Source organism: Mandrillus leucophaeus, unplaced genomic scaffold (assembly GCF_000951045.1).
Source record: "Mandrillus leucophaeus isolate KB7577 unplaced genomic scaffold, Mleu.le_1.0 Scaffold190, whole genome shotgun sequence".
NCBI classification, from domain to species: domain Eukaryota; kingdom Metazoa; phylum Chordata; class Mammalia; order Primates; family Cercopithecidae; genus Mandrillus; species Mandrillus leucophaeus.
Window position 1 is genome coordinate 1,787,131 of NW_012101921.1, and position 22,994 is coordinate 1,810,124.

The 22,994-nt window shown below is 37.3% G+C and overlaps 1 protein-coding gene across 2 annotated transcripts in view; it reads left to right on the forward strand.

Annotated features, from left to right (window-relative positions):
- Nucleotides 1-22,994, forward strand: part of EML4 (echinoderm microtubule associated protein like 4) — a 183,424-nt gene that overhangs the window by 143,164 nt on the left and 17,266 nt on the right. For both annotated transcript variants that reach the window (XM_011978187.1, XM_011978188.1), the window contains 8 exons: nt 131-241; nt 2,063-2,158; nt 7,459-7,593; nt 7,715-7,850; nt 12,856-13,007; nt 14,732-14,857; nt 14,943-15,074; nt 16,118-16,185. In XM_011978187.1, the coding sequence (XP_011833577.1) occupies nt 131-241; nt 2,063-2,158; nt 7,459-7,593; nt 7,715-7,850; nt 12,856-13,007; nt 14,732-14,857; nt 14,943-15,074; nt 16,118-16,185 (956 nt within the window). The remainder of the gene's footprint in view (nt 1-130; nt 242-2,062; nt 2,159-7,458; nt 7,594-7,714; nt 7,851-12,855; nt 13,008-14,731; nt 14,858-14,942; nt 15,075-16,117; nt 16,186-22,994) is intronic.

The window sequence follows — 22,994 nt, forward strand, 5'->3', positions numbered from 1 at the left end:
AAGTCTAGTAATTTTTTAGTAGAAGCTTATCCATCCCTATTACTTTTTTAAATGGCATTAGTTCTGTGTGCCATTGGTATTTATTTGCATCCACCTGTCCAGTTAGCCCTGCTATCTTGTGTTTTTGCAGCCTCTACAACCCCACGTCAGAGTGTGGGATTCTGTTACTCTGTCCACACTGCAGATTATTGGACTTGGCACTTTTGAGCGTGGAGTAGGATGCCTGGATTTTTCAAAAGCAGTAAGTGACAATTTTTAGAGAAGTAAGCAAGCTGAACAAAAAAGCAGGAAAGAAGTTAAGCTCAGTTGTGTGTTTATGTGTCCATAAAACGATAATCCTGAATTGAAAAATGAGCTGCTAGCTATTGCTAACATATTACCTATTGCTAAATGGCTAGCATTTCAACTTGAGTGCTAAAGTACTTTGGTTTAGTTAGGATGCAAGATATTTTACTTTAATTATTCTCGTAATTATGCTGCCTTGAAGTAGAGCTCCCGTGTAGTAGCAGGAAGTGGTTAGAGGAATATATACAAAGCAAAGTACAATTTTAGACAAGCAATAGGATGTATTTTTGCCTTACCTTGAATCATAGAAAAGATCTATTTTATTTTAAAAATTCACAGGAAACTGGGCCAATTCTGTGCAAATATTGGCTTTTCTTAACGTCATATTTGAGCAGCAGAAACAATCAAACCTTTGTATTTCCTAAAGTCATGAATTATCTTGGTTTTGAATTGATGACAACATGGGTTTAAAATTTTCCCTAGCAGTCTTTTCTAAGTGTTGAGGCTTTATTCCAAGGGTAAAATAAGACAAGATCTTACTCATTTAAACATTCTGGTTTTTTCTTGAATTGTATGTCATTGTGATTATAAAGTATACAGGTAACCTTCTGTATTTTAGGATATATACTTTTTTAATTTCAAAGATAAATAAAAACACTTATTTTTATCTCTTCAGTTCTTAGGCGTTGGCAACTATATTCTGGATTATGGGAGTTCTGTGGGACACGGAGGAAAGGACACTTTCAGAGCAGAAAGATAAATTTTAGTGAATTTAGGAACTTTGCTAGCTTGAAGGCACTGAATGTCAAGGGTCTAACAAGTCAGGAATTGGGAGAAAGACATTTAGAAAAGGAGATAAGAGGTCATAAAGGAAATACTTTTGCTACTTTATTTTCTCCCATAAATCTCTACAGCAGGTACTGTCGTCCAGTTGTTGATAACCATTATTACAGTGTTAAGACCATCTTGTGTTGCCTCATAACTCTATCTTTTCTAATTCAGATAATATTCCAATTTAGGCTAAGAGAAAGATAAAGAGGAGAAGAGAGTAAGCTCTGCCCTTCCTCAGTGCCTCTCACTCTTCCCTACAATGTTTCTGTGTTCCATAACATTGTAAAGCATATTTCACAAATGCTACTATTTAAAAAATCATTTAATATCATCTATAGTTATTTTTCTTAAACTAGGAGACTTAAAATACGTGAATGAGAATGGTTCCAGAAAAATAGGAAATTTCATTATAAAAAAGGAATTTCATTATAATTTTACTTAGGTTGTTTATTGGTGTTAATGTAAGTCAGATATCTCACAGAAAACTGAAATCAGCAAACTTTAAAATAGCCATGAATTTTAGCTTATTCTGTCAAACTGTCAAAATTTAGTGAGGAACAAAGTTATGAAATTATGTACATTTCTTCTTACCTACCACAAGGAAAAATACCTTAATACAGGCAGCAAGAAGGAAGCATAAGATGCAGAAGGGACTAGGATAGCCTCAAAATTAGTCACTATCTCTGAATAACAGGAGTGACTAGATGGCAAGTGGAAACCAACATGGAGGGATGAGGGGATTTAAATAGAACATTTTTTAAAAGAATCTTTATATTTTTGAGGAAAATGTAATTGTGGTAAATAGTGCATTGTGTTTCAAAGAGTGATGAGTTTAAAGGATTTTGGGTTATCTTCCTATTAGCAGTTTTAATAATATGGTATTTCTTTCTTAGAATGTCAGCCCTATCAGTGAATTTTAAAATGCCTTTAATTGATTTTTCTTTAGGATTCAGGTGTTCATTTATGTGTTATTGATGACTCCAATGAACATATGCTTACTGTATGGGACTGGCAGAAAAAAGCAAAAGGAGCAGAAATAAAGGTAAATTTTTTAAAAACTGAGTATTATTTTTTAGAGTACATTATTTGTTTTGCAGGTATTTGGAACTATATCGGTATTGGAACAATCTGTTCTTAAGCCGCAAAAGCAGATCTGGCCAAATTCAACAAATTTAGTGATTTGTCATAATCCTTAAGATATTAACACTATAGTTATGCAAGATAAAATAGTCAAGCAACTTGAAGCATTTTCAATATTTCAGACATTACTATAGTCCTGAAATGCCAGAGTAGATGGATGTCTGATCTCAAAATTAAGACTGAACACTCTTCTTGGTTTTCTTCTTTAATAAAATATGTAATTTCATTCCATCTTTAAAGTTTTAGAAATCTAGAGGAAAAATTCAGTAGGAATATGGCTGATGTAACTGGAGGGCTTATGATAAGTTTTTTGGTCTTAATTATGTTTGTAGGATTATTTTAGAAAATTCTATAGCATTTATAATTGCTATAATTGCATTGTAACTCTTTACAGTACAAGGGTTGATCTCTGTGTGGATCAAGCTGTAAATTGCAAGAGAAGAATGTAAAATGCATTGAAGCTGTGTTTATATGAGCCAGAAATGGACTTCTCCCTCTGACAGGCTTTTTTAAAGATTCAAAGTGACAAAATGGCTTTAAAAAGTCTGTGTAATATTTGCCATACTCTTAAATAACATCACATTTCTCTCCAACTCCTCTCTCTTAACAGTTTTGTTTTGAGTAAGCTTCAAGCTTTTAGCTTGTTGGGCAAAAAGATTATATGATGTTTAACTTAACATTTTGAAAGAAGTAGATTTGATTGTACTTAAAAGGAATGTAAGTTGTCAGAAAACCTCAAACTAAAAAACATAAATGAAGATATAGATTGACTTCCAGTTATTCAGACTAATTTAACATTGAAACATAGGGAAGTTGCATGAAAATGAAATATATCAATTTTGATTCTTCGTAGTAAGGTTTACCAGATGAAGTCTTGTGGTTTTCCTCCTACTGGCCATTTCTTGATCTCCTTTCCAGGACCTTAAATGTTGGTGTTCTTCAGAGTTTTATTCCAGATGCTCCACTGATACTATATGCTGCTCCCATGGCCTCATTTTCTATCTGCTGAGTCCCGTATCAGTTATCTCCAGCCCAGATCTCTAACAGTTTTAACTCATATTTCTAGTTGCATCGTAGACATCTTTATTTGAATGTCCTCTACCACAAATGAAAATCAATATGTTCAAATCTGTACCTAATCATCTTTCCTAGCCCCCAACCACCAGTTTCATTCCCTAGTGATTGACACTTGGACATCATTCGTGGCCCTTTTTACCTCGCTTCTCACATCCAGGTAGTCAGGAAGTTCTCTAAACACCGTGTCCCAAATATCTGCATTATAACACTTCCTAGTACAAGCGACTGCAAAACAATTGAAATTAACTTAATCTGGCCAGGGATGGTTGCTCACACCTGTAATCTCAGCACTTTGAGAGACCAAAGTGGGTAGATCATTAGAGGTCAGGAGTTCAAGACCAGCTTGGCCAACATGGTGAAACCCCATCTGTATTAAAAATACAAAAAAAAAAAAATTAGCCAGATGTGGTGGTGGGTGCTTGTAACCCCAGCTACCCTGGAGACTGAGGCAAGAGAATTGCTTGAATCCTGGAGGTGGAGGTTGCAGTGAGCCAAGATTGCGCCATTGCACTCCGGTCTGTGTGACAGAGCAAGACTTCGTCTCAAAAAATAATAAAAATAAAGTTAACTTAATCAAAACAGAGGTTGTATTGACTCCTGTTTAGGGAGGAAGAGAAAGCCTCTAGTAAAGGTCAGAGGGAGATTTTGACTCAGAAATGCCTTGATTCAGGGGCTGGATTACGGGTTGACTGTCTTCCCCTCTTCTCCCTGTTTTGACCTTATTCTACTGTAAATAGACCTGTTCTGCTGTAGATGAGCTCCATCATTGCTTAAGTCACAAGGATTTGAGGAGTGGATGTATAACTTTTTAATTTATGTGAGTTTAAAATTCAGTAAGGCGAGGGCAGCCCAGATGACCCGAGCTTGCGGGACCTCTCATGAAAAACAATAAAAAATTAATATTAAAATTCAGTAAGGACCTAGGTGCTGTGGCTCACACCTATAATCCGAGCACTTTGGGAGGCCAAGGCCAGAGGATCGCTTGAGCCCAGGAGTTTGAGATCAGCCTGGGCAAACATAATGAGACCTTGTCTCTACCAAAAAAAAAAAAAAAAAAATCAGCGCATGGTGGTGCACACTTGTAGTTCCAGCTATTTGGGAGGCTGAGGTGGAAGGATCAACTGAGACCAGGAGATTGAGGCTGCAGTGAGCTGAGATTGTGCCACTGCACTCCAGCCTGGGCAACAGAGCGAGACCCTGTCTCAAAATTTTTTTTTTTTAATTTTCAAAATAAAAATAAAAGTAAGGCAACTTAAAAACCTTACTGACAGAAATTAAAGAGGAGGGATATTACATAATCATGGATAGGAGACAATAAAGATGTCAGTTTTGCATATTGAGCTATACATTCAGCATAGTCAAAACTCAGCTTTCATAGGAGTTGACAAACTGAATATATGTGGAAATATGAAGGGGAAGGAATAGGGAATAGTCAAGACAATTGTGAATAAAGAGAATAAGGTTGGCCAGGCGCAGTGGCTCACACCTGTAATCCCAGGAGGCTGAGGCGGTGGATCACGAGGTCAGGAGATCGAGACCATCCTGGCTAACACGGTGAAACCCCGTCTCTACTAAAAATACAAAAAATTAGCCAGGTGTGGTGGCAGGCGCCTGTAGTCCCAGTTACTCGGGAGGCTGAGGCAGGAGAATGACATGAACCCGGGAGGCAGAGCTTGTAGTGAGCCGAGATCGCGCCACTGCACTCCAGCCTGGGTGACAGAGCCAGACTCTGTCTCAAAAAAAAACAAAAAAAGAATAAGGTTAAAGTACATAAAATATGAAATATGAAGACTTATTATAAGATATTGTGGTTCAAACGTAGATCAATGGAAGAGAATATAGAAACAGGTTACACAAATCAGTTGCTTGACTAATGCCAAAGGTGGCAATGCAGTGGGCAAAGAATAATGTTTTCAGTGAATGGTGGTGGATTAATTGGATACTCATGTGAAAAAAAATTAGCCTTGACCCCTACCTCACAGCATTCAGAAAAATCTGTTTTATTTAACTGTCAAGTAGTTTTGATTTGTCTGAGTGAGAACTAAAGACTGTTCAGTTAATCTTTAAACCTTACTTAGACTTGCTAAATATATATATAGTTCCATACTACTCAATCACTGGAAAATTGTATAACAAGCAAGATATGCTGTACTTTATCTTCATCTTTTTTTTTCCTTTTTTGGTCAGGGTCTCACGCTTCACCCAGGCTGGAGTGCAGTGGCTTAATCAAAGCTCACTGCAACCTCAAACTCCAGGGCTCAAATGATCCTCCAGCCTCAGCCTCCCAAGTAGCTAAGACTACAGGGCACACCACCACGCCGGCTAATTTACTTTTTGTAGAGACAGGTCTCACTATGTTGCACAGGCTGATCTCTAACTCCTGGGCTCAGCAATCCTCCAACCTTGGCCACCCAAAGCATTGGGATTACAGGCATAAGCCACAACACCTGGCCTAGATTAGATTTTATTAGTTGAATTTTATTTATGTGCTTATGCAAAGGCCCCTAAGCCCAAATGTTAAGTAACAGAAATGTAAAACTCATGGAAATATTAGAACTGTGGGGGAAAAAAAGAATTGAAAACAACCCTTTCAAGTGTCATTTTATTGGTATAACCTAAAATATATTATTTTTAACTCAGTTCATAAGACTATCATCTTTATCATGGTTTGGTTTTGTTTTGTTTTGAGATGGAGTTTCACTCTGTCACCCAGGCTGGAGTGCAGTGGCGCAATCTCGGCTTACTGCAGCCTTCACCTCCCAGGTTCAAGCAATTCTCTGCCTCAGCCTCCCAAGTAGCTGGGATTACAGGTGCCCACCACCACGCCCAGCTACTTTTTTGTATTTTTAGTAGAGATGGGGTTTCACCATCTTGGCCAGGCTGATCTTGAACTCCTGACCTCGTGATCAACCCGCCTCAGCCTCCCAAAATGCTGGGATTACAGGCGTGAGCCACCACGCCTGGCCCATGTTGTTTTGCCAAGAGGAAATGCTTCCATACACTTAAAGTTCTTTGCTAAGTTAAAAAGTGGACATTAATGATCACTCTGTAAATAAACACTAGCTAATAAGTAGCTTTACAGGCATGTAGGTAGGTATCACCTCACTGTTAAGTTTGAGTAGATGATTTTACTATAAAATATCAATTTAGTAAGAATTATGATTTACTGAAATTATAGAAATACAATGTTTTAGAATAATATCCTCAATTGAAATCATTTTAATGAAAAAACTAGTAATTTCTTCTTGAGTCTCATGCTTGTGTTCTTCCTAGTCCACCATAAATCTTTTAAACCTAAAACCTGTCTTTGCTAGATTTTTTGAGGGAAAAGAGCATAAAAGCTCTCTGGGAATGTTTTTGTTTTCATTTCCGTAGGAATCAGTAGTGACCATTCTAAATCTACTTTTTAAGAGTTCAGCCTGAAGGACCTATCTCTAAATTAGTCCTAGTCTCTAGCACTTTGGGAGGCTGAGGTGGGCGGATGACTTGAGGTCAGGAGTTTGAGCCCAGCCTAGCCAACATGGTGAAACCATGTCTCTACTGAAAATACAGAAATTAGCTGGGCATGGTGGCAGGTGCCTGTGGTCCCAGCTACTGGGGAGGCTAAGGCAGGAGAATCCCTTGAACCCTGGAGGCAGAGGTTGTCGTGAGCCGAGATCACTCCATCGCACTCTACCCTGGGTGACAGAGCAAGACTACATCTCAAAAAAAAAAATTGCATGAATAAACGCTCCGTGATAATAGTACAAAGAAAGATAAGACAGTTTCTTTTTTTTTTCTTTTAATACAAATAGCAGTGTCTTTAAGGAAGAATGTACATTGCTCTTAGATTTGATAGTTTTAAATGTACTTTTCTGGCATGTGCAAAAAGTTAAAGATATATATATAAATGTCTTTCTAATGCGGAGTTTTTATAAGTAGCACAAAAGGTGATATAATAATACAAGGACATCAAATTTAAATCATCCCAAAAATACATTATCAAAATTTTTCAGGAAAATTATCTTGGAAGAAGAGGCATTTTCTCAAAATCTTTCCCTATTGTTGTCAGTAGCAGTAATTGAATTGATACTTGAAGAAGATAAGGATATACATTCATCTAAAGTTTTATTTCCCTTTTCATAGACAACAAATGAAGTTGTTTTGGCTGTGGAGTTTCACCCAACAGATGCAAATACCATAATTACGTGCGGTAAATCTCATATTTTCTTCTGGACCTGGAGTGGCAATTCACTAACAAGAAAACAGGGAATTTTTGGGGTAAGGATCAGATTGTTTTAATGTCATTAAGTATATAAATCTTTAATTTTTTAAGTTGTTGAGTAAGCATCAAGTCGTCATGGCAAAAAGAAAATTGAAAATTTTCATTGTTTCCTTGTAGAAATATGAAAAGCCAAAATTTGTGCAGTGTTTAGCATTCTTGGGGAATGGAGATGTTCTTACTGGAGACTCAGGTGGAGTCATGCTTATATGGAGCAAAACTACTGTAGAGCCCACACCTGGGAAAGGACCTAAAGGTACAGTATTCTTATATTAAACTCACTTCTTAAAATTCTCACATAGTGCTCTTTCAGTCCCATCTATTAGACCAGGAGAGAAAGAGCTGCAGTGTAACAATATGAGCAAGTCACAAACATACCTTTTGTTTTCACCTTCTTCATAATCTTTTTTAATGAAATTATTTATCCAGTTATTTATTGAGCTTATATAATCCACATTTGACTACACTGAACCATTCCCTTTAGGAAATTAATAATTAGAAAGAAATGATATATGTTAGTTTAAAAAGTATAGAGGCTCACTCTCCCTTGAGCTGGTTCTGGGTTATCTGTTAGGGCAGAATGCATGGCCATGTGATAAAATAAAAGGAGAGGGGAGAAAAAAGGAATAAACTCATAAACTAGCTGTTTGAAAACTATTTGTCAAACATTAAGGAAATAACTTTCATCTTAACTTTGGGTGTCAGTGTAGGAGCAAAAGTTGAATAGTCTTGATGAAAGCACTATTTTCACCAAAACGTGGATTTTAAATTTCATGTTACTATTTTCTTATGACTGCACAGAGTTTTGTACTGTATTTTTTAGGACATATATTCAAATGCTCCTTGACTTCTGGATGGCATTATATCCTGATAAATCTGTCATAACGTCAAAAAATAATAAATTGAACCAACATAAGTCAGGGACCATCTGTTACTAAATTAATGTTTGAATTAAATGTTTTTCAAATCCATTCACCTGAATTTCTAAGCTCAGCTGTTGAATTGAATTAGACATATTAAGAAGTTTAAAACAATAAGCCTTAAATTGTATTACCGTTGACCCTGATCTCAATCATTGGCTATATATTCTTAGCCTCTTTCGTTCAGTTTAGATTCAAAATTTACATACGAGAAGAATGGCAGTGGGTTGAGGGTTTTTAAAAAAGAGAGTTACAACGACAATATATTAACTACTTTTCCTGTTTATTTCTCTTCTTTTTTTCTCATTTTTCTTTCCTGGGCACATTTGCTTAGTATCAGAAATGCCAGGAACAGCATAGTATATTAAAACAGTGACTTTTAAATTGTTCACGAATCTCCAACACTGAGCAGAATTTGGGTATAAATACACCCTTTTGTTAGTGTTAATGTTTGTGTTCAGGTTGGGGACAGGAAGAAGAGGTTCAGAGGTTTTTATTTTGGTCTTTGAAAAATTTGTGGCTTAGCCTCTCTACATATGCACAAACAGGAAACAGGAAATCCAATCTTGTAAATTGCTGGGCACATGAAATGGCCTGTCTTGTACTTTGCCACATGACTTAACCCTATTATGGATTAAGTTGCTAAGAATTTGAGGTTTTCAGTTGGCTGGGAAGGATTTGGTGAGCGCAGTGAAATAAATGGAAGTCCAGACCAGAATAAGTGCCCAGAGTTTCCATTTTTTAATTCTTGCTCCCAGATTTCAGTAGGTCCAATTTACATATTCCCAACTATGACATTTCTGCACCTGTGGCAGTCTTACCAACCAAAATTTGAGTGTACTGTGACATCATGTCTGATTAAAGGACATTTTTGAATGGCAGAAGTGTAATTTCACAACTAATCCTTTTACTTTTGTAAATAGGAGACAAACCAAAACTGTATTTTATGTCTTAAAAGTGCTGTTATATTTTTTTTCTTGTTTCCAAACCATTTATTCCTAATAAATTAATGGGAATCTTCAAGTAATTAGTATTTTCTATTTCTTAAGTAGATATGAGGTCTTTATTATTTGTTTCTTACACATATGAAATAGACTGAAATTGTTCTTATGCAAAATAATTTGTAATCTTTTAAGTGGGTAAGTGGAAGTTGAGAGTATCTACAGAACCATTAAAATGTTCACTATTCTTAAGTCTTGCAAAGGAGCTAAGAAACACTGCCATTTTATGTGTTCTCCAAATAATCAAATTGGCCCAGTTGCTAAGAATACAACATAAATTTCAAAGTCTCCCTAATATTTGATTCTTTAAACAGGCACAGAAAGCCTTCCAAACGTCTTTATTTGGCAGGCAGTGTAAACTTTTATGGAAGCTTTTTATGGAAGCTTTGTTTCTGTTAGAGATGAGAAGGGCGAGATTTGTGATTAAGTTTGGATAGACTTGACCATATGAGTAAGCCTGAAGGCAGAGTAGGTTTTTTAAATTCAAGGGTAATTATTTTGCTTGGCAGGGATTTCAAACATTATTTGGCAACTGGAATATCAGAAATACAGGCCCATAAGAAAGATATCTTTGGCTATAAATTTGTTTTATAGGTAAATATTATATAAAGGAAACTGATCATTTGTTTAAATTGGAATCACTGAATTTTTTAAGCTAAATTGATACTAGGTCCACCTCAGGAAATAACTTTCCTGGAGTGAGAAGGACTCACTGACTTGATCACTATATAGAGTATTTTTATTTCTGATGAAGCATTTTTTTCTTCATATTTATTTTTTATTTTCTAGTTTTCCATCATTCTGGGAGGATTTTAAGTGTTTAACAAGGTTTTTGTCATGTTTCGAAATATGGACAGTGGACTTAAGAATAGAAAAACTTTATTTTCTTACATTTTAATGGAGAACTATGAAACTCCCACACCTCTGCTTTTTGTGTTTTCTTATATGATGCCTTCAGGCTACTGTTGTTAGTTTGACCATGCATAGGGAAATAAGCCTAAAATTTGCTTTTCTCTATTTTTAATGTCCAAATAAAGCCAGTAGTACTCTCAGAAAATTCACATCTCTCAGGTGTCCTCACTCTCATGGTCACATCAGAACAGAGATAGATACTTGTCTGCCTATCCCACTGAACACAATTGTGTTGTTCAATTTTAAGGTATTTTTAGATGAGAAATGTTGGTGTAAGTGGAGACAGTTGACCTGAACAGCACATTTGTTGGAGTTCTACTTCCACCTCTGCTGAATTAGGCAAGCTGTCCTCCAAATCAAGCAGGCCCTTTCCTGTCTCCCTGCCGTATATACCCATCTATTAAGTATTTGTACCACTAGCATACTCACACTGAGAGAATTTTTTTTAGGATACCAAAGCCTTAGAAATTTTAGTTAATTTGTTAAATATAATAGCAGCTCAAATAGTAAAAAAAGAACAGTGTCAGTAACAGCTTTGAGATATAATTCACATACCATGAAATCTACTCTATTGAAGTATCCCTTTAAAGTTCAGTGGTTTTTAGTATATTTACAAGGTTGTACAGCCATTACCACTATCTAACCTAAGGACATTTTCCTCACCCCCCAAAAAAAACCTGTACCCGTTAGTAGTCACTTTCCATTTCTCCCTCCCCTCAGCCCCTAGGTAACCACCAATCTCCTTTAGGTCTCTCTAGATTTACTTGTTCGGGACATTTCATATAAATGGAGTCATACAATGTGTGGTCTTTTATGACTTGCTTCTTTCACTTAGTTGTTTTTGTTTTGGTTTGGTTGGTTGGTTTGTTTGTTTTTTGAGACGGAGTTTCACTCTTGTTGCCCAGGCTGAAGTGCAGTGGTGCAATTTCGGCTCACTGAACCTCAGCCTCCCAGGTTCAAGCGATTCTCCTGCCTCAGCCTCCCAAGTAACTGGAGTTATAGGCATGTGCCATCATGCCTGGCTAATTTTGTATTTTTAGTACAGATGGGATTTTGCTGTGTTGGCCAGGTTGGTTTCAAACCCCTGACCTCAGGTGATCCACCCCGCTCAACCTCCCTGAGTGTTGAGATTACAGGTGTGAGCCACGGCGCCCAGCCTTCACTTCTCATTATGTTTTTAAGGTTCATCCATGTGGTAGTAGCATGTATCAATACCTCATTCCTTTTTATGGCTGAGTGATACCACATTGTATAGTATATCTATATCTAAATATAGATATACTATGTTTTTAAAATCCATTCATCAGTTGAGGAACAGTTTTAAAAAACGAATAGTTGTTAAACCTGAATTTTTTCAAGAGGACTAAGGGCTATTTATTGACTTAATTTAGCCATATTTCAATAAGGCTGTAACTTCCCATTTTGAACCTGGTAACTAATTCTGTCGGACATCATCTTCCAAAAAGCTTCACTCTTGCTCTGCTAGCCTATCTAGCTAAAGAGCTTCTCTGAGGAAGGCATTTATGAATACCAAAGAAAAAGGTATGAGTACTATCATCTTATCCTCACCCTTAAAAGGGGGCAAAATATAATTTAAAAACCACATGTGTTTTGCCTAAAATACCTTATATGTACCCCATTGGTCACTCCCTGGGTACTTAACAAAGTGTGCTATGGGTATACAAGAAAACTGGGCTGTCATTTAGCCATCACATTGGTACAGCTGAATTAATTTTTAAAATACTGAAATTATTCTCTGCTAGTAGGTCAAAAGCCACTGCTACAGGTATCCACTGCCTACCTTTGTCCCAATAACTTCCATAGTGCTCCTGTATCTCAGCAATAAAGGGGAGTATTCCTTGGCACAGCAGAAGGCCTCTGTGTTAACAATGGTTGTACAATGTTAAACATTGTGACTGTTACCTCAGAAGGAAACAAAGATGTTTTTGCAAAGTTAAAGGAACATCACGGTGGGAGACTTGACTCTAGTCACAGCTTTGTTATTAGCTAACTATGTGGTATCCCCTAAGCTGCTCCTGTACCTCTTATGTCTTGAGCTCTAAAATCAGAAGAGTAATACCTACTCTGTCTACCATACAAGATGATTATGAGAGATAGTAAAGTTCGGAAACCTATGCTATATCCCCTTTTGTCTGTGGAATTATCACTACTTTAGCTTTGGTTTTTTGGAGGAAAATATTTTGAAATATTTTCAGAGTAAATAAATATTGACATAAATGCAGAAGATTATATTATGCCTTAAGCTTTACTACCTGCTTTGCACAGGCTTGCTGAAAGTAGGTTTTTGATTGAGTCATATGAACATTCTGATTGTTAACTCTAGTTCTACTGAAGTTTTCTTCCAAATAGACACTAAAATCTGGTGAAAAGTATTATCACTAGTGTTTTTATTTTTCCCTCATATTAGGTGTATATCAAATCAGCAAACAAATCAAAGCTCATGATGGCAGTGTGTTCACACTTTGTCAGATGAGAAATGGGATGTTATTAACTGGAGGAGGGAAAGACAGAAAAATAATTCTGTGGGATCACGATCTGAATCCTGAAAGAGAAATAGAGGTAAGGATGGAAACGGAATATAAAAATATTAAATACTCTAAACTCAGGTATTTTATCCCACATTAAGATAACTACACTTTTCTGGCAAACTTATTAAATTCTTATAATTTCGTTTCCTTCCCTCAAGAAAGGAGTTTGCTGTTGCCTTTAAGATAACTTTTTTCAAAAAAAACTAAAGACCATTAAACAAAATAATTTGAAAGAATATTTTTAAAGATTAGGCAGAATAATTTGCCTGTTAAAACCAGAGCAAATGTCACAAAGTTTAATTTTTCTTCTCTTTTTTGGTGACTTATATTTTGGATTTATGCTTAGTGTTTTTTTTTTCTACATGTAACATTCTTTCCAGAGAAAATCTTCTGGAAAATCCTCTTAAAAAGAGGATTCTGATAGTACTGCTCTTGGATTTTATTTCCAAGAAGATGGATAGTAAAGAGTTGCTTAATCACAACCTTCAGTTCATACTGAAAATGCAACTTGCATCACTATTTTCTTCACAGATAACTCATATCCTTTGTTATTAAAAGCTATACAGTCTAGTTCACTCCTTCCTTTCCCATTTCTAACATAAATTTGAATTACTCTTAGAATTCAGTTATTTGTATTTATAGGAGTAATTTTAGATCCCACTTTGTAAAGTGGGATTTATAATTTCATTATTTCAGAATCATTCTTTGAGATTATTATTAAATGTATTAACACAGCGTTCACTGAGATTATTCCATGTATTGCATTAAACGAAACTGCTCTCCCAAGGAGTCCTATTATTATAATACTTTACAATATATTGTTTTTTAATTTACAAAGAAATTCCACATTACATTTTTTTAATTGACACATTGTAATTGAACATATTTATGGGATACAATCTGATGTTTTGATACAGATATGCTGTATAGTAATCCAGTCAGGGTAGTTATTATATCTGTTGCCTCATGCATTTGTCATTTTTTTGCGGTGAGAATATTTTTATATTTTGATCCTTACAACAATCAAGAGTAGGTAGGGCATGTATTATTATCCTCATATTACAGAAAATGTTTCTTAGGCTAAGTAACTTACCCAAAGTAATGTAACTAATATAACTAATAAGTAACAAAACCCAACCACATTCTTCATGTGATCTAATAGAACTTACTTCATTTTTCTTTTTTTTTTTTTTTTTTCCTGCGACAGAGTCTTGCTCTGTCGCCCAGGCTGGAATACAGCGGCCCAATGTTGGCTAACTGTAACCTCTGCCTCCGGGTTCAAGCAATTCTCCTGCCTCAGCCTCCTGAGTAGCTGGGATTATAGGCGCCTGCCACCACACTTGGCTAATTTTTGTATTTTTAGTAGAAATGGGGTTTCACCATGTTGGCCAGACTGGTCCCAAACTCCTGACCTCAGATGATCCACCTGCCTTGGCCTCCAAATGTGCTGGGATTATAGGTGTGAGCCACCACGCCCAGCCTTTTTTCCCTATTCTTAACCCTTAACTCCTAAAATCATGTAAAATACATGTTTAAAATTAATTGAAGCAAAGAGTGTTGATAATTATTATAACTTCAGTATAATAAAATGTAATTGTCTGGACAAATAAATTATTAGTAGTACAAGATTACCATGTTCAAATTTGGGCTTTTGTCATAATTACCTCATAATTGCTTACAGCTATAAATGCAGGCTTCGAGGAGTAATTAATGCATGTTAGTATGTATATGGTGACTTTACACTTTTTTTTCTAGGTTCCTGATCAGTATGGCACAATCAGAGCTGTAGCAGAAGGAAAGGCAGATCAATTTTTAGTAGGCACATCACGCAACTTTATTTTACGGGGAACATTTAATGATGGCTTCCAAATAGAAGTACAGGTAAGCTGTGTGATATTAACCATTAACTGAATATTTTTTATTATGTTCTTTGGTTTTTATAGCAATGAGTGTCTTTCATTTTCAGGGTCATACAGATGAGCTTTGGGGTCTTGCTACACATCCCTTCAAAGATTTGCTCTTGACATGTGCTCAGGACAGGCAGGTGTGCCTGTGGAACTCAATGGAACACAGGCTGGAATGGACCAGGCTGGTAGATGTAAGTGAAGCAAGATGTGATTATTAACCTCCCCACAGAAACTCCTCACACTGAAAGTTGAGAGCAGCAAAGTAAAAAGGACTAAGTGTTGATTCAAACCAATGTAAACATATGATTTAGTAAAAGAGGGTGGAGATAAGAGGGTAGTGTTTAGTCTTAAAGTGTGAACATGAACCGATTTTAAAGAAGTAAGTTAGGCCGGGCATGGTGGCTCACGCCTGTAATCCTAGCACTTTGGGAGGCCAAGGCGGGCGGATCACGAGGTCAGGAGATCGAGACCATCCTGCCTAACACAGTGAAACCCCGTCTCTACTAAAAATACAAAAAATTAGCCGGGCGTGGTGGCGGGCGCCTGTAGTCCCAGCTACTTGGGAGGCTGAGGCAGGAGAATGGCGTGAACCTGGGAGGTGGAGCTTGCAGTGAGCCAAGATCACACCACTGCACTCCAGCCTGGCCAACAGAGCAAGACTCCGTCTCAAAAAATAAAAAATAAATAAAAAGAAGTTAGCAGCGTAAAAGCTCAATTTGTCCATCAGCTTCAGTGGTAAAATCATAAAGATTTCACATATCTATATAGCATTAATTATTGTGGAAATATTTGTGCCTCGGGTGGCGTTGCAGTTGGATTCAGTAAGTGCTACTCACTAACAGGCTGTACTGTCTTCTTTCTGAGTGGTCTCTTACTGTATTTTCTCTCTACCCAACCCAGACATCCACCTTCTCTAGCCCAAAAGGTGGATACAGGTTCTTTGTGGATGCTAAAGAACTGTACCAGTGTTTGTTGTTGTTATCCTTATTATTGTTCCACTCCCTAGCCACAAGCTGGTTGTCCCTTTCCCTCACCACTCTGCCAGCATATCCCCTTCATGCTCTGAAATTCTTTTTCCTCTCATAGCCGCGTGTTATTTCTCATTAGCTACAAAGTTGATGGAAATTTTATGTTTATATGAAACAGATTATTTTCAGATGTTTTTGCCACTATCCCCATAGATCTAGGGAGACTTTCTCATGTACTCCCCAACAGCTGTCTGTCTCTTTTCTAGGAACCAGGACACTGTGCAGATTTTCATCCAAGTGGCACAGTGGTGGCCATAGGAACGCACTCAGGCAGGTAGGGTCTTTAAGTGAGCTGAGTAACCTGAAGTGGTGGGATGTTTAAATGCTTAATCAGGAATGTCCTCGATCTGATCTGGAGAATTAATCTCTTAAGTGGCACACTAATATACTTGTTGTTCTTATCTGTTATGTATATTCATACAATTCAGTTATTTATTGGGCACCTGCCTATTGCTACATGCTATTGTATGTATTCAGAATACATCAGAAAACAAAACAAAAATTCCTGCCCTGTGAAGCCCACATTTTAGTGTGTATGGGACAGAAAATAAAAAATAAGGCCTGATGCAGCCAGGCACGGTGGCTCATACTTGTAATCCCAGCACTTTGGGAGGCCAAGGTAGGCAGATCACCTGAGGTCAGGAGTTCGAAACCAGCCTGGCCAATGTGGCAAAACCCCATCTCTACTAAAAATACAAAAATTAGCCGGGTGTGGTGGCGCACACCTGTAATCCCAGCTACTTGGGAGGCTGAGGCAGGAGAATCAGTTGAACCTGGGAGACAGAGGTTGCAGTGAGCCGAGATTGCGCCACTGCACTCCAGCCTGGGCAACAGAGCAAGGCTCCATCTCAAAAAAATAAAAATAAAAAAAACGAAGGCCAGTTGTAGTAGCCCACGCCAGTAATTCCAGTGCTTTGGGAGGCTGAGGCAGGAAGATTGCTTGAGGCCAGGAGTTTCAGACCAGCCTGAATGAGACCCCATCTCTACAAAATATAAAACGTAAAAATAATAAACATCATAACGAATTATATTAGAAAATGTTAAGAACCATGTGAGGATAGGGAAAATGTTGGGAGATTAAGAAGGAGTGCAGTTGCAAAATGATAGAGGGGTCATTATGGGCTTCATTGAAAAGGAGTTAGCAGATTTGACTTTGCTTTGTGAAATTAGAAGAATCAGAAAATTTCTCTCCTCATTTTCTTTTATGCAGGGGAAGGATTTGAAGCTAGTGTAACACAATTGAGCATTTATAAGTTGTTTCTGCTATACCTTTTGCCATCCTGTGTCTTATTTTAAATGCTATGTAGATATATAATAAAGATACATTTTCTAAAATAATTTAAGACCTGTCTTGCAGACCTTGCGTAGTACCTTTCTAAGGTTAACATGTTGATGATTTATGTATCTTTAATTGACTCATCTTTATTGCCTCTGCTAGTAAGTAGTCCTCCTCACATTTTTAAGGAGGCAAAGAAAAACATGAAGTCAATTTTCCCAAAATTAAACTCATTAAAAAATGTGGAATGCTGATTTTTAATGGGGTGAGACTATTGTGAACATACTTATGTAAATATTTTTGTTTATATATAAGACTTAAATACTTTAAACCAACTAATTCATTTAATTCTAAAACTAAATTTAGTCATTTAGAGGGGATTTTTTTTGGTAGCAATTTTTCCTTCTGGCTGTTAGATACAAATTAAAACCTGAAATGTGAAAACATTCCAATTTCTTCTTACATATAGTGCTGCAGAATCTTTCAGTATAATGGAAAAACAGGTCTTTAAAGATAATTGAATTATGAATGTGCAACTAGAGATGCTATTGAGTGAAATCATTGAATTTTAGAACTAGACTGCTGGAGAGAGCAATTGGTGATACTTTGCAAATGTAGAAGGCTAGCTCAGATCTTCCCCAAAACACATTAGTAATAGATCATTATGAGGTTTAAAAGCACTTAGACTTGGACAGTTGTCCATTTGGACCGAATTTGGTCCATTGTCTTTGAGAAAGACACATGACAGGTCACTGTAGGATTTGGAGGAAATTATTTTCTTCAACCAAAAAAAATTGTTGTTAAGCACGTAGGAAACCATCTAAGGTGTAGTGCTGATCTAGTTTTCAGAAAACCACAAAGAAATTCACTTCAAATCTTTATTTTATCACACATGCTAAAGTCCTTGAAATAATAAAAGTAAGAGGTATCATTTATTCAGTGTCTGATGACTTTGTGCTAAAATCTTTTTTTTGAGATGGAGTCTCACTCTGTCACCCAAGCTGGAGTGCAGTGACGCAATCTCGGCTCATTGCAAGCTCCGCCTCCCAGGTTCACACCATTCTCCTGCCTCAGCCTCCAAAGTAGCTGGGACTACAGGCACCCGCCACCACATCCGGCTAATTTTTTTTTTTTTTTTTGTATTTTTAGTAGAGACGTGTTACTCTCTACTAAAGTTTCACTGTATTAGCCAGGATGGTCTCAATCTGACCTCGTGATCCACCCGCCTCGGCCTCCCAAAGTGCTAGGATTACAGGCATGAGCCACCGTGCCCAGCCGCCAAATTCTTTTTATCTGTTACTCCTAATCTTCACAAGAATGTAACAAAGTGTTTATTAATATCATGATTTCACAGACAGGAAACCAAGACCCATAGAGTGCTGTTACTTGTGATTGAGCTCAGGTGCTGCATGGTTCCAAAGCCTGTCCTTTCCTCTAATCCAACAATACTCTTTGAGATATTTATAGCATTTCTTAGAAATATTGTTAGGAAGGTTTATCTTTGACAATTAAATCACCGATTGACATTTTTAAAGCATGCTATGTATACAAGGGAGTCAAACACTAAATGGGCGATTGTAAGGCTAGCGGGGTTTGAATCATGAAGATAAACTGCTTGGTTGAAGAAAACACTGTGTTTACAAATGTACATACACAGCCCCAATTTGTAAGGGAAAATTGTTCTGAAAAACTCACTGGAATTACTTTCGAACATTTACATAGCTGTGAAGTCATCATTGACAAGCTTAAAATGGAAAGTCACTCAATTTTAGTGACTTAAACTAAAGTTAAGCCAATTGGTTTCTCTTGGAGTTGTAAGTAGAAAACACTTTATAACTGAGAGTGATGCGATAACTAAATTGGAAGTGCTGGCAGTCCATTTGGAGACTGATTAGAATCTAGGGGAGATGTAGTTGTCAGTGTTCATTCTGTATGTAACTCCTGTCTTTGGTTTCACATCTGGTTAGGTTCTGTTGGTCCTTGGGAAACTTTCTCGTTTGTTTTTATTTTTGCCTTGGATCTGTGAATACCTGACTGTATTGTCTGAAGTGGAAAAACCTTAATGTAGCCATTCTATTATTATCACTGACCCTAAGCCTGAAAAAACTCACACCTAGGGTTAGGAAATTTTTATTTTATTTTATGTATTTATTTTTATTTTTATTTATTTATTTAGAGACAGTTTCCCTCTTTCTCCCAGCCTGGAGTGCAATGGCGTGATCTCAGCTCACTGTAACCTCTGCCTCCCAGGCTCAAGTGATTCTCTAGCCTCAGCCTCCTAAGTAGCTGGGATTACAGGTGCCCACCACCATACCCAGCTAATTTTTATATTTTTAGTAGAGACAGGGTTTCGCCATGTTGGCCAGGCTGGTCTCGAACTCCTGGCCTCAAGTGATCACCTTGCCTGGGCCTCCCAAAGTAGTGGGATTACAGGCATGAGTCACCATACCCAGCCAAGGAGATTTTTCTAGTAGAATGCAACACATGTCCAAGTTGTGCATGATCAAAAAAAAGTGACTAGTAAAAAAAATGTAATGATGTCTTCATGTCCAGATCTAGATATCTTCTACTTCATGTAACCAAAGAGTAAGCACAGTGTGAATAAAGCGTCAAATAAGTACAATTATCATTTTAAAATAATGTATTATTAATGTAATTTTAAGAGAAAAAAATTAAACCTGTAACCTTAAGTGGACATACTACTTCCTTAACACATTAATGCTCCTGGGCACGGCGGCTCATGCCTGTAAACCCAGCACTTTGGGAGGAGGCCAAGGCAGGTGGATTGCTTGAGCCTAGGAGTTTGAAACCAGCCTGGGCAACATGGCAAAACCCTGTCTCTACAAAAAAATTTTTTTAATTAACCAGGCGTGGTGGTGTGTGCATCTGTAGTCCCTGCTACTCGGGAGGCTGAGGCAGGAGGATTGCTTGATCCCAGGAGGCAGAGGTTGCAGTGAACTAAGATCACACCATTGCACTCCAGCCTGGGCACTGTCTCAAAACAGAAAGCAGAAGTTAATGCTCACATAGAAAGGATTCTTTTTAACAGCTTTGTTGAGATATAATTCACATACCCCCCCAAAAAAGAAAGAAAAAATCATATACTATAAAATTCACTGATTTAAGATATATAATTCAGTAAGTTCACAGGATTGTGCAGCTGTCCTCACAGTCTAATTTCAGAACAATTTTTAACCCAGAAAGAAATCCTGTACCCATTAATAGTCATTACCCATTACCCCACCCACCTCCCCCTTGCTCTAGGCAACTGACCCACTTTCTGTTTTTGTAGGTTGTCTGTTCTGGGCATTTTCTGTAAATGGAATGAATCATATAACATGTTTTGTGATTAGCTTCTTTCACTTAATGTTTTCAAGGTTTATCCGCGTTGAGTACTTCATACATAGCGTGTATTATGGCCAAATAACGTTCCATTGTATGGATATACCACCTTCATCAATTGATGGACATAGGGGTTATTTCCACTTTTTGGCTGCTATGAATAATGCTGCTACATACATTCATACACGAGCTTTAGAGTGGATATATGTTTTCAGCTCTCTGGGATATAAAGGAGTAGAATTGTTGGGTTATGTGATAACTCCATGTTTAACATTTTAAGGCCAGGCACAGTGTCTCACACCTGTAATCCCCACACTTTGGGAGGCTGAAGCAGGAGGATCACTTGAGCCCAGGAGTTTGAGACCAGCCTGGGCAATATAGCAAGACCTTGCCTCTACAAAAAGTAATAAAAATAAATTAGCCAGGCATGGTGGTGCATGCCTGTGGTCCCAGCTACTCAAAAGCCTGAGGTGGGAGGATAATTTGAATCTGGGAGGTTGAAGCTATCATAGGGAGCTATGATGGCACCACTGCACTCCAGCCTAGATGACAAAGTGAGATCCTTTTTCAAAAACAAAACAACAGCAACAAAAAATTTTGTTTTGTTTTTTTAGGAACTACCAAACTTTTTCACAGCAGCCATTATTGGCTTATGATTCCACCAGCAATGTATGAGGGGTTTCAGTTTCTCCACATCTTTGCCAATACATGTTATTATCTGTGTTTTGATTATAGCCATCCTAGTGGGTGTGAAGCGGTTTTTCATTATGATTCTTTGATGGCTAATGATGTTGAGCATTTCTTCAAGTACTTATTGGCCGCTTGTATATTCTCTTTAGAGAAATGTATGTTGAAATCCTGTGCCCATCTTTGAATTGGGTTGTCTATTCTTGTAAGAGTGTTTTATACATTCTGGATACAGTTCCTTGTAGATCTTTTTGAAATATTTTTTCTCATGCTGAGGGTGGTCTTTTCACTTTCTTGCTGTTGTTAGTAGCACCAGAGTTTTAAGTTTTGATGTAGTTTAGTTTATCTGTTCTTTCTCTTGTTTCTTGGGCATAAATATTTATTTCTGTGTTATCTTCTAAGAGTTTTATAGTTGTAGCTCTTACCTTTAGGTCTCCAATTCATCTTGAGTTAATCTTCATATATAGTATGGCCCAGTAGGTGTCCAACTTCATTCGTTTGTATGTGGATATTCAGTTACAGCACCATTTGTTGAAAAGACTTTTCTTTCTCCATTGAATAGTATTGGCACCATTTTTGAAAATAAATTGACCAAAGATGTATGAGATTTTCTCTGGACTTTGAATTCTGTTCCATTTATATATATATATAAAAAAATCTGTGCTTAATGCCAGTACCATAGTTACAATCATTGTGGGATTCTGTAAGGCCTAATGGATCTTCCACTTCCCTTTTCCTTTTCCCTTTTGCAGAGTCTTGCTCTGTTGCCCAAGATGGAGTGCAGTGGCACAATCTCAGCTCACTGCAGCCTCTGCCTCCTGGGTTCAGGCAATTCTTGTGCCTCAGCATGCCAGGTAGCTGGGACTACAGGTGTGGACCACCGTGCCTGGCTAATTTTTGTATTTCTAGTAGAGACAGGGTTTCACCATTTGGCCAAGCTGGTCTTGAACTCCTGACCTCAAGTGATCTGCTTGTCTCAGCCTCCCAAAGTGCTGGAATTACAGGCATGAGCCACCACACCCAGCCAGAAACTTGGTTCTAATGTATATACTCTAGACTAGAATAAGAATACAATGAAATAGTAAAAACTTAAATATTTGTTTATTTGGCCATCATGGTGGCTCAGGCCCAAGGCCCAGGCAGGAAGATCTCTTGAAGCCAGGAGTGAAATTTTTTTTAAAAAATGTTTTTTAATTTGTAGAAAATCCCCTTGGCTAGAGGATTTGTTGTTAGAGATGGAGCCTCTGAGCCAAAAAGTCTTTTCTGAAGGTAAAACATAGTGCTTGCAATGAAAAGGGGTGGGAACTCCAAAATTATATATGGAAATTGTATACCTTTAATAACAAACATTGAATTACTACTAAAAATGATTTACCAAAAGTAGAAGAATTAGTGTCTGATAATGTATTAATAATTAAAGAAATAGAAAACTTAGGCACTGTTTGGTAGGGGTTTTCTGGTTTCTTTTTTGATAGTCACTATCTCTAACTAGTAAATGACTAAGAGTTTTTAGGTTTCTACACATTTTTACCAAAACAGACACTACAGGGTTTCATTACATTCTCAGGGAGTGTCCAAAGAAATAAAATTACATAGTTTTCCTAGGAAGATTAAACTGACTTTGAAACAATCTTAAAACAGTATCAGTTGGTGCTTCTCCAAAATAAAAATTGAGCTGGTGTGGTGCTCACACCTGTAATCCCAACACTTTGGGAGGCCAAGGTGAGAGGATTCTTGAGTCTCGGAGTTCGAGACCAGCAACATGGCAAAACCCCTCC